The following is an 18,528-nucleotide window of genomic DNA, read 5'->3' on the forward strand; positions in this document are numbered from 1 at the left end:
TTGAGCATTTCAACTCTCCATGACCCTTTGGTCCTAACATGGGCCTGGCTTACTCTTCTGCTTTCTTTTCCTGGCATCTTGTGAGTCTAAGGTAAAGCCACTTGAGCTATTTGAATATCTGTGAATGAGATGAAAAAGCCAGGAAATACGGATTAAAATTACCTCTTCTTGAGTTACAGTTAAGGGTGTACATAAAGTACTTAAAAATATTTTAATGCTATTTCCACCCTAACATGGACACAGTGAAAGTGTACCAGGGAAGTAGGGCAGTGTTTGAGCAGAACCCTCATTCCTATTCGCCAGTAGGGGTTTCTTTGCTACACCCTATGCGTTATTTCTCATTTCCACATCTTTGAAAGTTGCGACTTCATTGGTCTATTTCAAAGCGGTAGTGTCAGCATCGTGCTTAGAGCAGAGTGACAGCCTCGTTAGAGCTTCCTCTCTGATCTAAGACGGTCTCAGGATGCTTTGTTCCGTCTTTTGCTGTTTCCAAGGTTGGGCTGGTCAGTTCTGAAGCAATTATCTTGTATTGTTTCTATCTCAGGGCCACTAAAGGAGAAAGTAAATATCTTTACCAAGTGGACCAAACTCTGCCCCCCCTTACAAGCAGATCAGAGCATCCAGAGGATTCCTGTATGAGTGCCTGGAAGCCGAGCTGGTCCTGATCTAGAACTCCAAAGAGTCCTCAACTGACAAAAGCCCAGAGCAGTAAAGGGGCCCACTATCAGAGCTGTGCTTGAAAATTTAGGCATTGAAACAAAACATAACATTATTTTGCTTTTCTGAACAATGAGACATGTTGACTTTCAGAGATGTATGTTTTTGCCAAAAGTATTGTCATGCAGAAACGGGGTTCAGAATAAACAAGTTCCACTTTCACTAGTAAGGACCTTATTACTTCTCTCCTCCCCAGCAGCTAGAGAAGAGTGTGAGCTATGACTTCTAAATTTTCCATTGCTTCTCAGGTTGTACTGTTGCACAGAGCAGATTCGATGGGTAGTTAATTCTTCTCATGACTACACCAAACAATTGAAAAGGAAAGACGATAGTAGTTAGCATCCAGAGGGTCTTATTCTAATATTTATACCTGGAAAGACTTAATGTACCTCCAACTTAAGATTCAAACACATCATTTTTCTAGAAAATGTCATCTTAAGGAAGGTAATACCTAGTAGGTTCTCCCCTAGGCAATCAAATATTTCTGGCACCCAAGGGTACCTCTAAGTATCTGAAGGGGAGAAATGTTTGGGTTTCTCATAATGCTATGTAGATATACAAAAATGTTGTATTGCAGGTTAAATTTGGTCCTTGGGTCATAGTAGGGAAATAAGAAAACTGAACCAAACCTCTTCCAGAGTAAAGAGATGGCCTCTTTGAAAGATTGGGTCCTAGCAACCTAGACCAGCAGCCTGCTAAGTCTCAATCTGAATCTTGCTACTTGACTTGGAGACCTTGCCAAAGAAATGATCTTTCCTGGGCTTCACACCAGTGAAGGACTTCATGAACTCCAGGACTATTTGTGCGTGAAAGAAATGAACCTTAACGTTCTAATTTTCTACCAGCAGAGGTCGCTATGGACCTCACGAAAAAACTTTCTGTAAAGAGCAATTTTCAAAAAAAAAAAATCAATCATTTGAATCACCTATTTATAAAACTTGTAACAAGGTCTCATTCTGTGGTCCTCCATTCCTGGGATGTACACTGAACATTCAGAGATAAGTGTACCATTTAGCCAAAATCTGCCGGTAATTAGTGTCAATGAAGTCCAGAATTCTGGCTTGTGATAAAACGGTAGTTTTGAAATTAGAATTCTACCTGGATCCCTTACTTGCCTGTACCAGTCGGCTTTCAGTCTCCTGAAATGTCTGCAAGGTGTGTGTGTGTATAGATAAACCAGTTTCAGTATTTGGTTATGAACTTCTATCCCCTTTACATCTTAACTTAGAACTTTTTTTTTGCTTCTTTGTTCAATCTGCTTAACCACTATATATCTTCGAAACTAAATATTATTTTAAAACAGAGTTTTTACAGCAAGATGTTACAAAGGGGTGAATGTTGTTAATAAGTGACAATAGCTTCTAACTTTTAGCCATACTATCTTTCCTAAGGAAATGTCTTTCAGTCCTTACCTACACACAAAGCCCCCAGTATCTTAGATATTGACTACTGACCCTTGAAGATTCATTTTGGCTCATTTTGTAACTTTTCTTGTAAATCTTAAAAGCACTTACCTTTCTTAGGAGTTGGCTTAGTAATGTTCAGCTTGCCAGCTTTTTTAAACAAGCCTCGGATGCCTCCATTTCCTTCTTCACTTTCGTTGTCTTTGATGGTGGCTTCCAAAGCCAGCCGCTCCTGTTCTAATTTCTCTAATTCCTCTAATGAAAGAAGAAAAAAATCACTTACTTAATTCAGGACAACGAAGTTTCTAGGAACCGTCTTACTAATGATTTCAATATTGAAAATGGTGTGACTATGCAATTAAATGATTATTTATGCATAATATGATTTTTCTGAATGGTTTTATAGAAGTAAATGTATCAATAAACTGTATTCAGAAAGTAACAACTAGCTCAGAAAACTGGCTCTGTTAAGTTATAATACATGAGGACACTGAGTTTTTTATTTGTGAGGGCAAAGGAGGAGGATTATTTAATGCCATCTTTATTTACTACTGGCAAAACAAGACACCAGATCCACTGTATGTAAGATCTTGTACACTGAAAGCTACTGATTTACTGATCTAAGCTACCGGGCCAAGATATTTTACAACTGGGAGTAACAAAATTACAGAAGTATGCTGGGTGTATATCAGACACACGGCGGTGCCTCCTGAATTGAAACATAAAACTAGAGAACAAGAACTAAAGAAAGAGAACCATATCTGATAATAAACTTACAGTGAAAAATATTTACCACCACCAAGTCTTTCCAATAAGTAAAATACTTTCTGGAGTGAGTGACCAAAGCAAAAGAAATAAAAGCTGACATTTCTGTGCGCCTGTCAGAGTCCACATTACTAAAAAGGCCCTCATGACACTTGAGTCTGCAATAAGAGTCAAGCTGTATAAAATGTCCTGTCCAGAATTTAAACCCACTCTCCAAGCTTTGATGCTGGGTCTGGATGCCTTTTATCTTTCCTGGATTCTGATGGTGACAGAAAGTTCCTAGCTGCTAGGGAATGTGTTGCATCCCTTGCTGGCCTCAATCTGCATGGATCAGGGCAGTCATATGACTGTGTTAAAGACTGATGGACATTCTTGCTTACAGTGGTAAGGTGAGAGTCTTGTCAGATCCCTTCATCTTCTTGCCTGCTGAGAACAGAACCTTACAAAATGAGCTAGGTTTGGAGGAAGAGTAGAAAACCTAGATTCAGTGTTACAAAACACTGGAAGGGCTTCTGTAAATGTCAACCCTAGGAGCCCGTTGCCTTTTCTTTCTGGGAAGTGAAGCTATACAAACTCTAGATTTATCAATTATGTACTAACTAAATCTGTCAGGACAGTCACATCCCTAGACGGTGTTGTTATTCAGCTACACAGAATTGTCTGGCCCCTTTCCAGGTCCCAGCAATTAATCTTTTGCCAGTGGCATGAGATTTAAGGTCAAATCATCCATGTGATTTCCCCAAAGCTTCAAAGGTTCTCAAGATCAGCAGCTATAGAAAATCTAAGAAATTAGATGAATGGCATTAAAGCTTAGACAAGAGCTGCTTACATCTGACTTTCGAGAGGTGAACACACGCTGTGTTGCACTGGGGTCATAACCAATTACAGCTCTGCTGCTGGCTTCATGTGACATTGGGCAAGTCACTTACTTTTCCTATGCCTCTGATTTCCTGTCTGTGAAATGGAAAATCATAACCCCTCGCCTTTCCCACTCCCTAGCTTTGCAAAAAGAATAAGCAACAGGTCCTGCATGGTGCTTTGTTGCTCCTTAGAGAACAAAGCAATGAGTGCATTTCTATAGGCAGTGTATTTATGCAACTTCTGCAAATGGGCTTAGTCATGCAAAGCAAATCAAGGACTTTGAGAACCCTGGGAGTTATTTTAGAAGTTAATTATTAGTGTACTTTCTTTGGGTGCCAGGGTCTATGCTGCACATTATTCATTCCCAAACAACTCTGAGAAAGCTACTATTATTATCCTCATTTTGTAGGTGCAGAAACTGAGGCTCAGAAAGTTTAGGTAATTTGTCTGATGTCACCCAGCAAATCACAGGGTTCCAGTGCAAAGGAGTCTGCTGCTGCTGCTAAGTCGCTTCAGTCGTGTCTGACTCTGTGCGACCCCATAGATGGCAGTCCACCAGGCTCCCCCATCCCTGGGACTCTCCAGGCAAGAACACTGGAGTGGGTTGCCATTTCCTTCTCCAATGCATGAAAGTGAAAAGTGAAAGTGAAGTCACTCAGTCATGTCCAACTCTTCGCGACCCCATGGGCAGTAGCCTACCAGGCTCCTCCGTCCCTGGGATTTTCCAGGCAAGAGTTGGAGTGGGGTGCCACTGTCTTCTCTGCAAAGGAGTCTGCTTGACTCCAAATTCTGCATGCTATCACTGTGAAGACCTTCTGCTGTTGGCTTCTTGCTATTATTTCAGAGTTGTTTTATTAACCTCCAACTCTTTATCCTTAGATTAACTTAAACACTCAGGTACATGGTGTAATGCCAAGCTAATTCCCCAAAACTTTGGTCTCTTCCAAACTGTCATTTTAAATAGAAGACCCTAAGGATACAGGTATATATGGCAGGCTGCCCCAGAGCAGCAGCTTCACTGTCCTGGGTGATGGCCCCCCAACTGTTGCCCACTCTGTGGGGGTGTTGCAAGGGGTCGGCTGTGGGGTAACCTATTCTTTGCAGTCATCTGGAAGGCAAGTATTTGCTGAGCTCCTCTAGGGGCAACTGCAAAGTTTGCACTGGAGAGAGGATTCTTTTCCTTTTCTTTTCTTGGCAGGCTCCAGCATACCCTGTGATTAGCCACTAGTTGCCATGTTTTTTGTCCTCTAATTTGGACAAAGGAGGGGAAAAATAAATTCTCCTTTGTAAAGGATTCGGCTGGCTAAGTGAACCAGGAGCTACTCCAATAATGTGCTCGGAAAGTATGTGCAAAGCCCATCCTGGACAGAGCAAACTGCAAAATCCCAGGCCTGCGAGACAAAACCAGACTTTGTGTGAGCGAGTCAGATTCAGCAGTTTCCTCAAAGACGACAGAGCCAGAGGTTGACAGAGTCCATTCTAAAGGCTAAAGTCTGCCTGCTTGGACATCTTGGACTTTCAGATCCACACAGTGGTATGGTCAAAGTGATTTTGCAAACTCTTATTAAAGTTAATTCTTAATTATGCACTTTGTAGGTGATCTGAGGCCTCCTTCTGTGCACTCCCTCCTTTTCTCTTTTCAGTGCTAAGTAGAAGTGACGTTTTGATGATCTATTCTGCATTATCTACGTGGCCTACTGCTTGCCTCTGTTTGCATGCGAAATCACGAGTAGACTTTGTCAAAACATTGCTTTCAACTGGAGCACTGGCTAGCTGACTTGTAAAAGTGTGCCTTTAATCACAGGAGAGATAAGGCAAGGGAATAGGAGTGGATAGATGTGACAATTGCCATAAAGCTGCCTGAAAACTACTCATTTCATCACCACTACCACAACCGCCACAACCATTACATCGTGATATTCAGGATTCACAATGCTCTTTCCAATAGTGTCTTACTTCATCCCAGCATGAGTACTAGGATGAAAGCAGAGCTCGTACCATTCCTCCCTCCCCCATTTTACTGAGACGGAAACTTGGGTTTAGAGAGTTCAAGTGATTTGTCTGAGGTTGCACAGCTGGTGACCCCAGTCTTCTGTTTCCAATTCTAGTGTTCATCCCTCTACTGTCCTTCATTAGCGATGTGCTCTGACTTCCAATATCTCCCTGATGAAGCAATACCCAGTCTGCATGTTTTGAAAAAAAAAAAAAAATCCCCAAATTTCTCAGTCGAGAAATTTCTATAACATTTCATATTTTAATAATATTCTTCTTCAAACTTTATTCCACTAACTAAACTATGTGACATGGAATAGAGTTTTAAGATAAATGTCTATTGTAACCCCACTAATCTGTAAACTCCTGGAGGGTAGCTTATGTCATATTTCATTACCACCACTTATTGAGAGTTTACTTTGTGTGAAGTACAATGCCAAACACTGTGCAGCCATCATATCCTTTAATCCAAAACAACAAACCTGTGAGGTAGGTATTACAGTTATTCCCATTAGAGTAATTGAATTTGAATCCAGACCTATCTGATTCCAAAGCCTATGCTTAGGCTTCCCAGACTCCCTCTCAAATATTCTTAGATGCGTTCATGCCTCACTAGTGCCCATCACCGCAATCACTCAAGAATATTTTGCTGAAATAAAAGAACAGTCAATTCTGTTTCATGTGGTGGAATACATTTGACACAGTTATCTCTATAAAGGAAGAAAAACAAGTGAAGAGCTGCCAGGGGTGGGGGTGTGTATAGTGTGTATGCATGGAGGGCTGTTGGTATAAAAGACAACGTTTGAAAGAAGGAGAGTTCATGCCTTGTACAGAGTTACAAGAAGAGGGGCTGAGAGCAGCTAACAGTACAGATCAGGCTGGCACAGGACAGAGGTGGGACATGTGGGATTAACCCTAAGAATGAGAGACGAGGAAAGGGCTCCTTACCCTGGAATTGGCCACCATCTGGGCACTGGTACGACTGAATCTTGCATACTAGATAGTTTCATATTATCTCATATTTACAAAGCCATACTGCTCAGGAGAGAGAGTAAGAGCCTGCCTTTCTCTCATGCCAAGATTAAGAGAATCCCTGAGGTCCTAATGATGGGGGAGAAAAGCATAGACTTTCAGGATCTATCAGTTGAGCGTGAATTTGTAACCAAGGCTTCCTACATACCCCCAAACAGTTCTCATAGGAAAAACAAAGAGTGAAGCCTGAGCTGTAACCTCATGCAAATGCCAAAGCCACTTGAACAGTAGTTGGTTTATTTTCAAGTGCTTTATAAATTGATTGTATGGTAACCAACTGCAGTGACTATTTTGAAATTCAATTTAGTTGTCAAGATTGCCTCCAATGGTCTATTTCCAGTCTTTTTTTTTTTTTTTCCTCTTTTAACATGTCTTTTAGAAATAGGCAGGATTCTACAATTGAAATTCAGTCTGAATCTTCAGGATAGAGAGTAGTCAATTACCTGACAACAAAAGAGAGAGCAGGGAAACCCACTGAGGAATTGCGTACCCTCTGACTTTACAGCATCCTTTTTCTTTATTAATTATTAAATTATGATTCTTTCTTGGTCAATCAACTCAAAGCTGTAAATGCTCACATGAATCAATGTGCCGTACCCCAGGTGAAGTTTAGTTGAATTGAAGGCAGGAAGCAATCCTGCAGTGGTCGCCTTCCAATCAAGTGATTATTTACTACACTGCCATCTGTCTTTATTTTGCTAAGCCACTCCATCAGACCCAGCAGAATCCTCGCGCTCTGAGATGGTCATAAATCGTGCAGTACTTCCATGGAACACTTGGCCGCAATATATTGCGAATCACGTCTCATCACCTTATTTCCTACCAGTACAATTTGGACTGTATGTTGTAGTTGGCAACTTGCTAAATACCCCTGGGAAGTGAGCAATATGAAATACTGCATTTTTGTGTGTGTTGTCAGGCAATAAATTAACTTCTTAAGAGAAACTATCAGCCATCAGTATTGGATGAGTTGCTGCAGTATACAAGTTATAATGCTATGAGCATCCATCTTATTTACATAAAAAATTATTCTCCTCACATAAGCCTGTGACACAGTATAGAGATAATTGTCATAAGCTGGTAAATTACCTATAAAGTTGATTTCTATTCACTGCTTTATTAACTACACTATATGAGCACTCTGAATTGCTAATATTTCCTTTAAATTATAATCTGTGATGACACTGTGGTGTCGGTGTTGGAAAAGCTATGATGATAATCATTAACATATTGTAATGCAATACTTAAGATTTATCAGGCTCTTATTAAGCCCTGTATTACAGTATAATACAATGAAACGCAAGCTTATTTCTTCCAATTCAAAATCTAATATGAGGGTTGTGGCATAAATTACATAAACTTCAAAACAATGCATAGAAATGTGGGGTGAAGTTAATTTCTATCATTATGCCGCTGTTTTTCTGCAGGTTCATGTATTTGTGTAATGTTGTTTTGGTTTACTCTAGATAATTGGTACTTATAATTATTTTATTAGCATCCCACTGCATTTTTCCTTCCTTGACTAAGAAGCAAAAATATTTCAAACATCAAAGTTGATATAAATCAGATAATTCCCTTGGGAAATTAAAAGGGGATGCAGTTCACTGCCAGGATTCTTTCAGAAATTTACAGAATTTGCTGGCTGTATTGCTTTATAGAACTAAATTGACAGGGCATTTGGGCAGATGGAGCTGTGAGGGGTGGGAGCTGTATCACATCTTTCAGCCTGAAGAGATGAACATACAAAGCAAATGTGTAATTTAATACAAATTACAGATTGCGTTCTTATTTTTTAGATGGAAAAACAGGACAACTCAAAAGGCAGAAAAATTAAACGAAAATGTAGAAGTTAATAAACCAGGTCTCTTGATATTAGGTTCTTGTGATTGTCCTCAGTGTCACGTTTATCTTACCACAGTGAAACAGCCCCTATGCTGGGTTTTTTAAGGAATGGATAGAAATGGCTTTGTTCCATTCCTATCTCTCAGATTTCACCACTGCTTCTCGTTATGTAAGTCATTGTCCTCTAGTTATCCTCTTTTAAAAGGTAGAATAGAGGCTTCAAATAGACACAGGTTTGAATCTTAGCTCTACCAACTACTGGTGCTATGAATCTTAGTTAAGCCTCAATTTTATTAGCTGTAAAATGGGGACAATGATCGTATTTGCCTGATAGGGGAGTTGGGGTGATAACTGTTATAATACATGTGAACATGAAGCATAACACATGGCACATAGTAAGTGCTCAAAAGTGTTAGCTATTATTGCTATTAATGCATTACATTCTATTAGGAAGGAATATGAATTAATCATGACTACCACATAGAATTAGTATATCTGACCTGAAGATGTAAAAGGTCCATGAAAAAGAAAAGGGACATAAAAAGGAAGGCTGAAGGCATGAAAGATAACCTTAACACAGCAATTTTACATAGAATGGATTCTACTCTGAGTTTTATTTTTAAAGTTCTTCATGCAGAATTATAGAGTATACATATCAGATAGTGATTCTCCATCTTATACAAATGCTTGATTTCTAATTTCTCCTTCTTTCTCTTGCTCCCTTGCAACAAAACAATTGTTACATCATAAAATTCACCTGATTCACTCATGGTCCCTTCTATTAGGATGAGACAGAGGTGAAATGGCCAAAAAAAAAAAAAAAGACTCTGAACCCTTCAGCCATTTACACTCTCAAATCTTGCAGGCTTTTCCTTTCTGTGACCCTACCCAGGAAAACCCTGATCCTCTCAACCCCAGAGATCAAATGTCACTAGAGAAAAAACAGACAACTAGCAAAATTACTCCAGTTTTACAGAGAGAATTGAGAATATTGTGAATGATCTTCCTCAGTTTACCACTCCTGCAAATCCACATAACTCTTCATCAATCCTCACTTCTTTTACTCCAATTTTAGAAGATGAAGCAGTTTTCTTCTGTGTCACACCAGCTCTTCCACCCATGCCCTTCCTTTGAGTCTTCCTGCTCCTCCAGGATCTTATTCCATGGCCGTCTCTTTCTTTACCCTCATCTTCATGCTCTCCTACTCTCTAGAACCCATTTTTCACCTAGAAACAAACGCTTCCCCCGTTCTAAGGTCTATAGTAGCTCTCCTCACCTTACTCTTCTCCTTAGCTCCTAATGGTGGGCCATATCCACGTCCTCTGCTTCATCACCTCACATTCTCTCCCTAACCCCCTGCACTCTGGATTCTGTCGACACTGCTCTATGGACATTGTTCTAGGATTATCTGTGCCATGTCAATGACATTTCCTTTGCAGTCTGCTGGTATTTATGCTGACGGTTCACATTCTGAGCACTCTGCTCCATGACTTCCATGACAACACAGACTCCTGGGGCCTTTTTGTCTCTGGCCACTCCTTCCTCGGTCTTCCTTTGGGACCTTTGTCTTGTGTCTTGGGGCTCTCGACTCTTACACACTTCTTGGGTTGTATTTTCCAGTGTCACAGTTTCAATTTTCGTCTTAATTAGGATGTTCCTTGTATTCGTTTGGTAGAGCTGCCATGATATATACCATATAAATGGGCAGAACACAACTGAAATTTATTTTCTTGCAGTTCTAGAAAATAACACCAAGGTCAGGGTGTCAGCAGGGTTGGTTCATTCTGTGGCCTCTCCCTTTGGTTTGCAGACGGCCATCTTTTCCTTTTGACTTCATCTGACCTTTCCTGTGCGCTTGTCAGCATCCTAATCTCTTTTCATGAGGACTCCATTCGTATGGGATTAGGGCCCAACCCAGGGATCTCATTTTTCCTTACCTGTTTGATTAAAGATGCTGTCTCCAAATATAGCCACATTCTGAGGTTAGGACTTATAACATACAAATTCTGGGGGTATATAATTTGACCCCAAACATCTAAATCAACATCTCCAGTTCAGATTTGTTCTTTAAGCCTAGGACTATCTAACTGCCTATTGGACATTTCCAGTAGGATTTCCCACAGGACATTGTTTACAACTGAACCAGACATCTCTTCATTACACCTACTACTCTTCCTCTTGTGGTTCCCATTTCCACTAATAGCACCACCGTTCACTGTCAGCCAAGGAATCAAGGAATCTTTTCCCACTTGCCCCTCTCTCACATCCCACACACCCTATCAAACCCCAAAGTCTGCTTTTTGTACCTCCAAAGTGCACTGTCCTTTTCTCTCCATCCCCTGAGAGAGGCTGCTCTAGTCCAGGCCGTCACCTGCTCTGACTTTGATTATGGAAATCTTTTCGATTTATATTTCTGTCTCTGGTCTAGTCCTCTTCAAGTCCATCCTCCGTGTAACTGAAAGAGTAGGAGATCTAAGACTCACATTTCACCATATTTCCCCTCCCTTCAAATCTCTTCACGGTTCCTCATTGTCCATAGAATAAGGTCCATGCTTTTTGATAGGGCAAATGAGCCTTTTGAAACCAGGATCTTTTATCACCAGCCTTATATTTCACTATGATCTGCTTCAGTAATACGAATGTGCTTTCAGTTGTCCATATACCTCATTCCTCCATAGTCCCATATCTTTGCTAATGCTCTCCTCTTTGCCAAGAATGCTGTTGTTCAAATTCTCGTTGTTCTCTCTCCAGCCGTTGCCGAGTTAGCTCCTACTTGGCCAGGAAGCCTTCCTGGAGTTAAGTGCCCCTTTTCCCTTTTCCATAGTACCCTATTAATATACGTATCATCACACTCATAGTGCACCCATTTCCATTACAAGGCCATGAATCCTTGACGATACAGACTCTACTAAGAGGCTTAGTCTACCCAGCGCTGCAGTACACACCATACCTGGCACACAAGAGGTCACCCCAAACATCCTCCTGTTGCAATGTCATCTTGTCAGTGGGCTCCATTGTGAAGTTCAGCTAAAAAGGTGAGTCAAGGATTAGCGGCCCTATCCTAGTGTTTTACTGACTCTCTAGATGTGTCCTTCACTTTATACACAAGAGGGTATGTTTATACTCTAAGACTTAATAAGGAGTTTCTGGAATCCTCTATAGGGAAAAAGCAGAATCACTAATCTGAATTAGTGTTTCTGTCCCTGACTTAGATTAGTGCTTCACAGCATGATACATTCAGGCTCATTTCCATATTAGCTACGAACCAGATCATAGACTCTTAAACAAAATACATGGTTTTCCAAGGAAATAATTAGTCTTCATTTTTTGAAACATCTTGCAAAAATTAATTTGGCCATTTACTTCACCAAAAGTATTTATTTTTAGTGATGCTAGGTTTGTGGTTTTGTGATGAGAAGACTGATAACTGCCCTGAATTATTCTGTATTTCTGGTGAGCCAGACAAACACCACTTATGTTAACAATGAGAAAAGCCCAGGGGAAGGGTACACAGCTTGTGTCAGGGGAAGAACATTGTCCTGACGAGAGCTCCGCTGTGAGCAGGTTTTGTCTGTGCTGGGCTCTGCACTATCCCCTCGCACCTAGAACAGTGCCAGGCAGGAAGTGGGTGCTCAATGAATATCAACTTGTTGAATAAAGAGAGTACATACCTTGCACCTGAAGAACCTGGGAGATGTCAAACCCTTGGCTGATTCTGACTATGACAACACCAATCTCAAAATCAAACGCATCACTGAAAGTGGAAACAAAAGAGTTAGTGATTGAAATGACTCACTGAAGCCTCAAGATTTGGACTCATACTAAACTTCTGTGGATTTTAATGCAATCAAACTACAAAAATTTACTTTTGAACATAGCTAAGAGTTGATGCTTTTTCTGTTCGTTTGTTTTCCCTTTATGTCTTTTAAAAATGTATTCTGAGGAAAGGTAACTAACTCTTATTCAAACAATACTATCAACTAGAATTTTAAGATTAGAATTTTGATTATTTAAAATATTTGATTCTTTTCTAATATAAACAAAACAATCATTGAACAGAAGTTTCAAGGCCACAAAGACCCTTTGAACTCATCAGCCAAACTGTTTACCCATTGAGGGGGAATCCTACAACATTTTTGACAGCAAGTTCCCAGTTAAAAATGTCTCCAGTTCCTCTAAGAAACTTTCATTATTGACTTTAGAGAGACCATTTGACATAACACCTTTTCAAGGCAACTCTATCCTGTTGAATTTGGCTATTGTATCTTCTCTAAACACAACCAAATGGAATTAGACTATCTGGAAGGGAAAGAAACACTAGCTCTTTTATCTCAGTTCTTAAAAAATACTTTTTCCCTGCCATTAAATATCGAGCAAACCAACTGGTACTTTGAGTTCATTTGAAATATTCTCCTTGGAAGTTCCTTTGTTCAATCTTTTATGGATCTGAAACCCAGAGAGACTTTTCATTTGGTCACCCTTTCCCAGAAGCTATGGAGATATGCAAAAAAAAAAGTCTCTTGCCAAAGTAAACCTGAATTTTCAAATAGTAATATAAATAAGTTCAGTATAATAAGAATATCCATTCAGAATTTGAACCATAAGTGAACTTCACTCAAAATAATAGATCCATTCTAGCAAAAGTTCCACGAAGTAATATCCTGATAAATCTTACTTCTAAGCGTCCTTGATTGTAAAAAGTGGACAGTGTGTTCCACAAAAGGTATCTGAATTCTGTGTTAGGCAAAATTATCCAGGACCAGGATACTAGTATAATGACAAAGGTCCTTAAAAGTAAAATTTGGAAGCAGAGGAAGAGGTCAGAGCAATGTCGTGGGAGAAGGACTTGACCCATCAAAAGCTGTAAAGACAGAGACAGAGGCCATAGCAGTGGGAAGCCTCTAGAACCTAGAAAAGGCAAGGCTAGGAATTCTCTCCTAGAACCTCCAGAAGGGAAAACAGCCCAGGGAGCTGGTATAAGACTGTTTTGGTTTTAATTGTGGTTGATTTACAGTGTTGTGTTAGTTTTCAGTGTATAGCAAAGTGATTCAGTTATATATCGATATTCTTTTCCGTATTCTTCCCCATTAGAGATCCAACCAGCCTATCCTAAAGGAGATCAGTCCTGGGTGTTCACTGGAGAGACTGATGTTGAAGCTGAAACTCCAATACTTTGGCCACCTGATGCGGAGAGCTGACTCATTTGAAGACCCTGATGCTGGGAAAGATTGAGGGCAGGAGGAGAAGGAGACAACAGAGGATGAGATGGTTGAATGGCATCACAGACTCGATGGACATGGGTTTGGGTGGACTTCGGGAGTTGGTGACGGACAGGGAGGCCTGGTGTGCTGTGGTTCATGGGGTCGCAAAGAGTCGGACACGACTGAACGACTAAACTGAACTGTTAGTGTATTACAGGATATGGAATGTAGTTTCCTGTGCTATACAGTGGGACCGTGCTGTTTATTTTATATATAGTAGTTTGTACCCACTAATACCAAACTCCTAATTCATCTCTCCCCTACCTCCTTTCTCTTGGTAACCTTAAGTTTATTTTCTAAGTCTGTGAGTCTGTCTGTTTTGTAAATATGTTCATTTGTATCCTTTTAGATTCCACATATAAGTGATATCATATGGTATTTGTCTTTGTCTTTTAAAAGTCAGACTTTTAACCTACACTTTTGTAAGCTAACACATTCGTGTTGTTTTAAGACACTGACTTTGAGGTCATCTGTTATGACGGCCCACATTTCCTTCCCCAGGGGATCTTCCCAACCCAGGGGACGAACCCGGGTCTCCTGCATTGGAGGCAGACACTTTAACCTCTGAACCACCAGGGAAGCCCTATGAAAACTAATACACAGTCTAATTAGAATTGAATCATAATTATTAATTTTATGAAATTTAGAATCTTTTACTCAAAGAAAATGGTAGGAATAAAATATTGTACTATTGCAGTGATACCCCTTTATGTTAATAATAATACTGAGCTTTAAGTTATTAAAAAAACAAAATGAAAAAGTTAGAGAAATACAAAATGGATATCTGTCTTTCTTCTGTGTTGACCCCATTTGCTGTGGTAATAAAATCATTTAACTTTATCAAGCCAGCTACATTTTATCCTCGTACAAATTTGATCCACCTTAACACTAACTTTTATTACCAATTATTAATTTCTATAAAAGCCAGCATCTCCCCAGCTTACTATTACTAGGTTTGATTATTTTGGTTCTTTGAAATTTTAGAATATTTCAGATGGTAGGGAGATTGGAAGATGAACTCAGATAATTTTATATCACTAATGGACTCTTTAACTGAAGATTCACATATTTTTTCCTTTTTATTCCACCTCTCTTTGTTCCTAAAGATGAGGATGAAACTTTACTGAAGAATCAGGATAACAGAGTGTGGATCTAGTCCATTTCTAAGAATGTCTGATCAGCAACTAACTGTGATTTTAAATATATCAAAAAGCTGTTTGCTAAGCCTGGCAAAATTCTGTCCCTGATCACCTGGTTTAGCCCTAACCTACTGACCTTAGAGTACCAGTCGGAGCCAGATAGCAGCACATGGCATCCAGATGTTATATGTTTAGGGAACACAGTTCAGGAGGATGCATTTAATACGTGGGTTCCCCATGTTAGGAGGACTGTTAAATGATAGTTTGGTCAGTAATGCATATAATTTCAGAAGATGAAAATTATTTTCTTGTATTTCTTTTTAATATAACTAAAATGGGAATATTTTGTTGTGTTCCCTAAATCTCCCCCAAATAATGGTAAATGTGATGCTCATTCTAGCAGAGGCCAGAAGACAGAGCCTGGTATAAGAAGCACTGGGTATATACCTGCTTTGAAGGGGAAAGGAATTTTTTCCTGTGTGTTATGGAAACCTAAGTGCAGTCAGACCTCTTGGCATGTTCTCTATCCTGTGGTATGAAATCAGACAGAGGAAATATTCCACTTTCTGAGCTATTGACACAAAAGATGGCTGTTAGGCCTAGCTAATATCACCCTCCTTGAGACAAAGCTGGTTAGGTATTTTCAAGCCTGGAAGAGAGGCTCAATTTTCTAGAACTGTCACTAAGGACACCCTGAGATGCTCTGTATGTATAATATTTGTCTTCTCTTAAAAGAAGGAACCAAGTCAGGTAACATTTGGGTATATATGCAGTTTTGAAGGTTGCATAGCAGTGTGCTTGTTAGTTTAAACTTTGAACTTGGTTGGTCTTGGGTCAGAATTCCAGCTCTCTTATAAAACTTGTCATTTTCTGCCTTTTACTTAATTTTTAATGTCTATGTCTCTACTCATAAAATCAGAACAGTAGTAGTCCTTACTTCAAAGGCTTCTTGTGAGAATTAAGTGGGATAATTCATGTTAAGGACATTAGCCTGGTGCCAGCTAGTTTTTTAAGGATTAGCATTATTATCCCTACCCCACGACTTCTTCCATTTTTAGATATTAGATGTCACGTGCATTTTAAACTCACTTTTTGTCCACAAACTAACATTGTTACCTTTCAGAGGCACCTGCCATGTGGATCCTTGTATCACAAAGGGAGAAGTGAGGCTCAAGATAAGATCACTGAATTGAGCACACCAGCCAACCCAAGATTCCAACTGTTTTGAAAAACAGTTCCTTCCTTACCTAGTTGTCCTCTCCTTTTAATCTTGTAAATAGGTTTTAAGATTGTAACTCTTTATATTTACCTTTTTCTCTGACACCAAATTTCCCCCACCCCTCCTCCTCTGATGACATGATTCCCTCAAGTTTGAACACTGGCAGTGTTTTTCCACTTTGCTGAAGAGTTCAGAGCACCAGGGGAATGTCGTCTTCTCAGGCAATTTATTCTGTACAGCAGTGTCAGTTATGTACTGCCCTGGTTAGTGCTTTACAAACAAGAGTGAGTCTTGAAAGCCATCACTTACTGTATGATTCCCACATAGTTTTCAATCTCTGTCAGGGGAGCCTTCCTCCAGTTTTTTTTATATCCAATCACCAGAGTGTTTGGCTTCATTCTTCCTAAGCCCGAGGCCTAAACAGAGGAGATAAACACATGGGCAATTCTTACCAGACCAGGAAGCTACCTCTGCAAATGAAAAATAATGTCCAAAAGAGCACTGAAGTAATGTTCTGAAGATTAGATTACATTTCAGCGCATGTCCTTCATGCCCGTACCCAAGCATAAAATAGAAAGATTAGTTCTAAATCATCTCAGCCATAAATGGATTTTAGATGACAGAAATGTAGCTTTTCTAAATTAGCAGTCATTTGCATTTCTTCTGATACACTCATTAAAATGGTTCAATAATTTAAAATCAAGTGAGGGTTGGCTTAACTGTTGGCATGCGTGTTGTAACTTAGTGGTTCCAAGCTCATTTCCACCTGCTATATCCATAATGTCATTAGCAATAAAATCCATGTTTGGAAAATTCCTATATAGAAGAATCACTGAAACTTCTACTTACATTATTTATTGAAGAATAACTGAGCTATGTTTCCAGAATCTAATCCTCTTACATGACAGTATCGTTAATAGCCATCTTCCCTACCAGAAGTTTCATTCCCCCCATTAGATGACAGGATATGGCTTCCAGTTAATTAAATTTAATCGGGCAATATTACTGAGCACCTATTCATTGCAAAGTGCTATGTTAGGTGCTGTGAGAGAGTAGTGAGACACATTCTTGGGCCTGAAGGAGTTTAGAATAAGATTGAGGTGACAGATACATACAAATAATTATTATTCAAGTGCAAAGGCAGTAAGAAATCACATGGAAGTGTAAGGGAAAATTTTTTGAATGGTTTCTTGGGAAAGCTGACATTTGTTTTGGATCTGGCAGTTTGGTTAGATGTTTCCAAGTGAAAGTAAGGGGAGCAGCAGAAGTGAAGGAAGGATATTGTGGGTCATGGGAATAGCGACACAAGTGACAGACGTGGGACATCGAAGGGACAGTAGCAAGTGAAAAAAGATAGGCAATGATGGAGGGTTCCTGAAATGAGCTTTGCCTCCACCCCCATTTTGTGTGTTGTCCTTGGACATGCACAGATAGCAGAACAGCTCCTTAGAGCTGTCATCTGGCCCTCGGCACCGCAGTGTGGGTGCAGTGTTTTCCATGACTATGATTTGAGGATGTGGCCATTCATATCATAATTTTTTAGCTGCAAAGAAGGTTTTATTCAAAACGGTATAGTTGTCAGTGCTTCCCTTTAATACTACTCTGTCCTGCCCTTTTTGACATGACCTCTCTTACTCCATTTTTCTCTGAAGAAATTCATGTCTTTTTTTTTTTTTTTTTTTTTTTTACAATTTCTTCTGGAATAGGGGAATTGTTTTACATGCCAATGTCTTCCCTCTTCATGTTCTTATTCTGTATTTGTTGTCTCATTCCTAGTTGAGATTCTTATTATTTTACTAACCTCCCATGATAATTTTACATTAAATGTGTAACCTTCCCAACTCATTTAACCAAAGAGCTACTGAAAAATTACTTGCTACTGAAAGGGAAAATCAGTATCTTGCAATGACATCTATTTCTACAGTTTATCAAATTAGTAACAAGTAAAAAGAGGCTCATTGGTATTCAGAAGAAGGTAATAGGTTTTTCAGAAATGGTTTCTCTACATGTACAGCTACTTTATTCTTTGGGGATACTAGAGACAGGAATGCATCAAAAACTCTTATTCTCCAAAATATTCCAATTTAATCCATGTGTTTTCTTTCTGGCCTGTATAACCCATCAGTGTTAACTGGATGCAATCCTGAATTTTGACTCTCCTGTAGATGGCAATGCTGAAAGCTAAATATATCATTTACTATATGTATAATCAGGTTTTTCCAACAATATTGAAGTCCAAATTATTAGAAAGCTAAGCCCTACAATTTCTGAGGTTCTCCTGGATTGTTTTAGAATTC

General features: G+C 39.5%; 1 protein-coding gene across 1 annotated transcript in view; it reads right to left on the reverse strand.

Annotated features, from left to right (window-relative positions):
* The window catches only part of SLC12A1 (solute carrier family 12 member 1), an 87,155-nt gene that overhangs the window by 12,570 nt on the left and 56,057 nt on the right, over positions 1-18,528 (reverse strand). Inside the window, exons 18-20 of the mRNA XM_052647317.1 lie at positions 16,541-16,647; positions 12,284-12,366; positions 2,232-2,375 (exon numbers count right to left, since the gene is read on the reverse strand). Coding sequence (XP_052503277.1) covers positions 2,232-2,375; positions 12,284-12,366; positions 16,541-16,647 — 334 coding nt within the window. The remainder of the gene's footprint in view (positions 1-2,231; positions 2,376-12,283; positions 12,367-16,540; positions 16,648-18,528) is intronic.

This window comes from Budorcas taxicolor, chromosome 10 (genome assembly GCF_023091745.1).
Source record: "Budorcas taxicolor isolate Tak-1 chromosome 10, Takin1.1, whole genome shotgun sequence".
Taxonomy (NCBI): Eukaryota; Metazoa; Chordata; class Mammalia; order Artiodactyla; family Bovidae; genus Budorcas; species Budorcas taxicolor.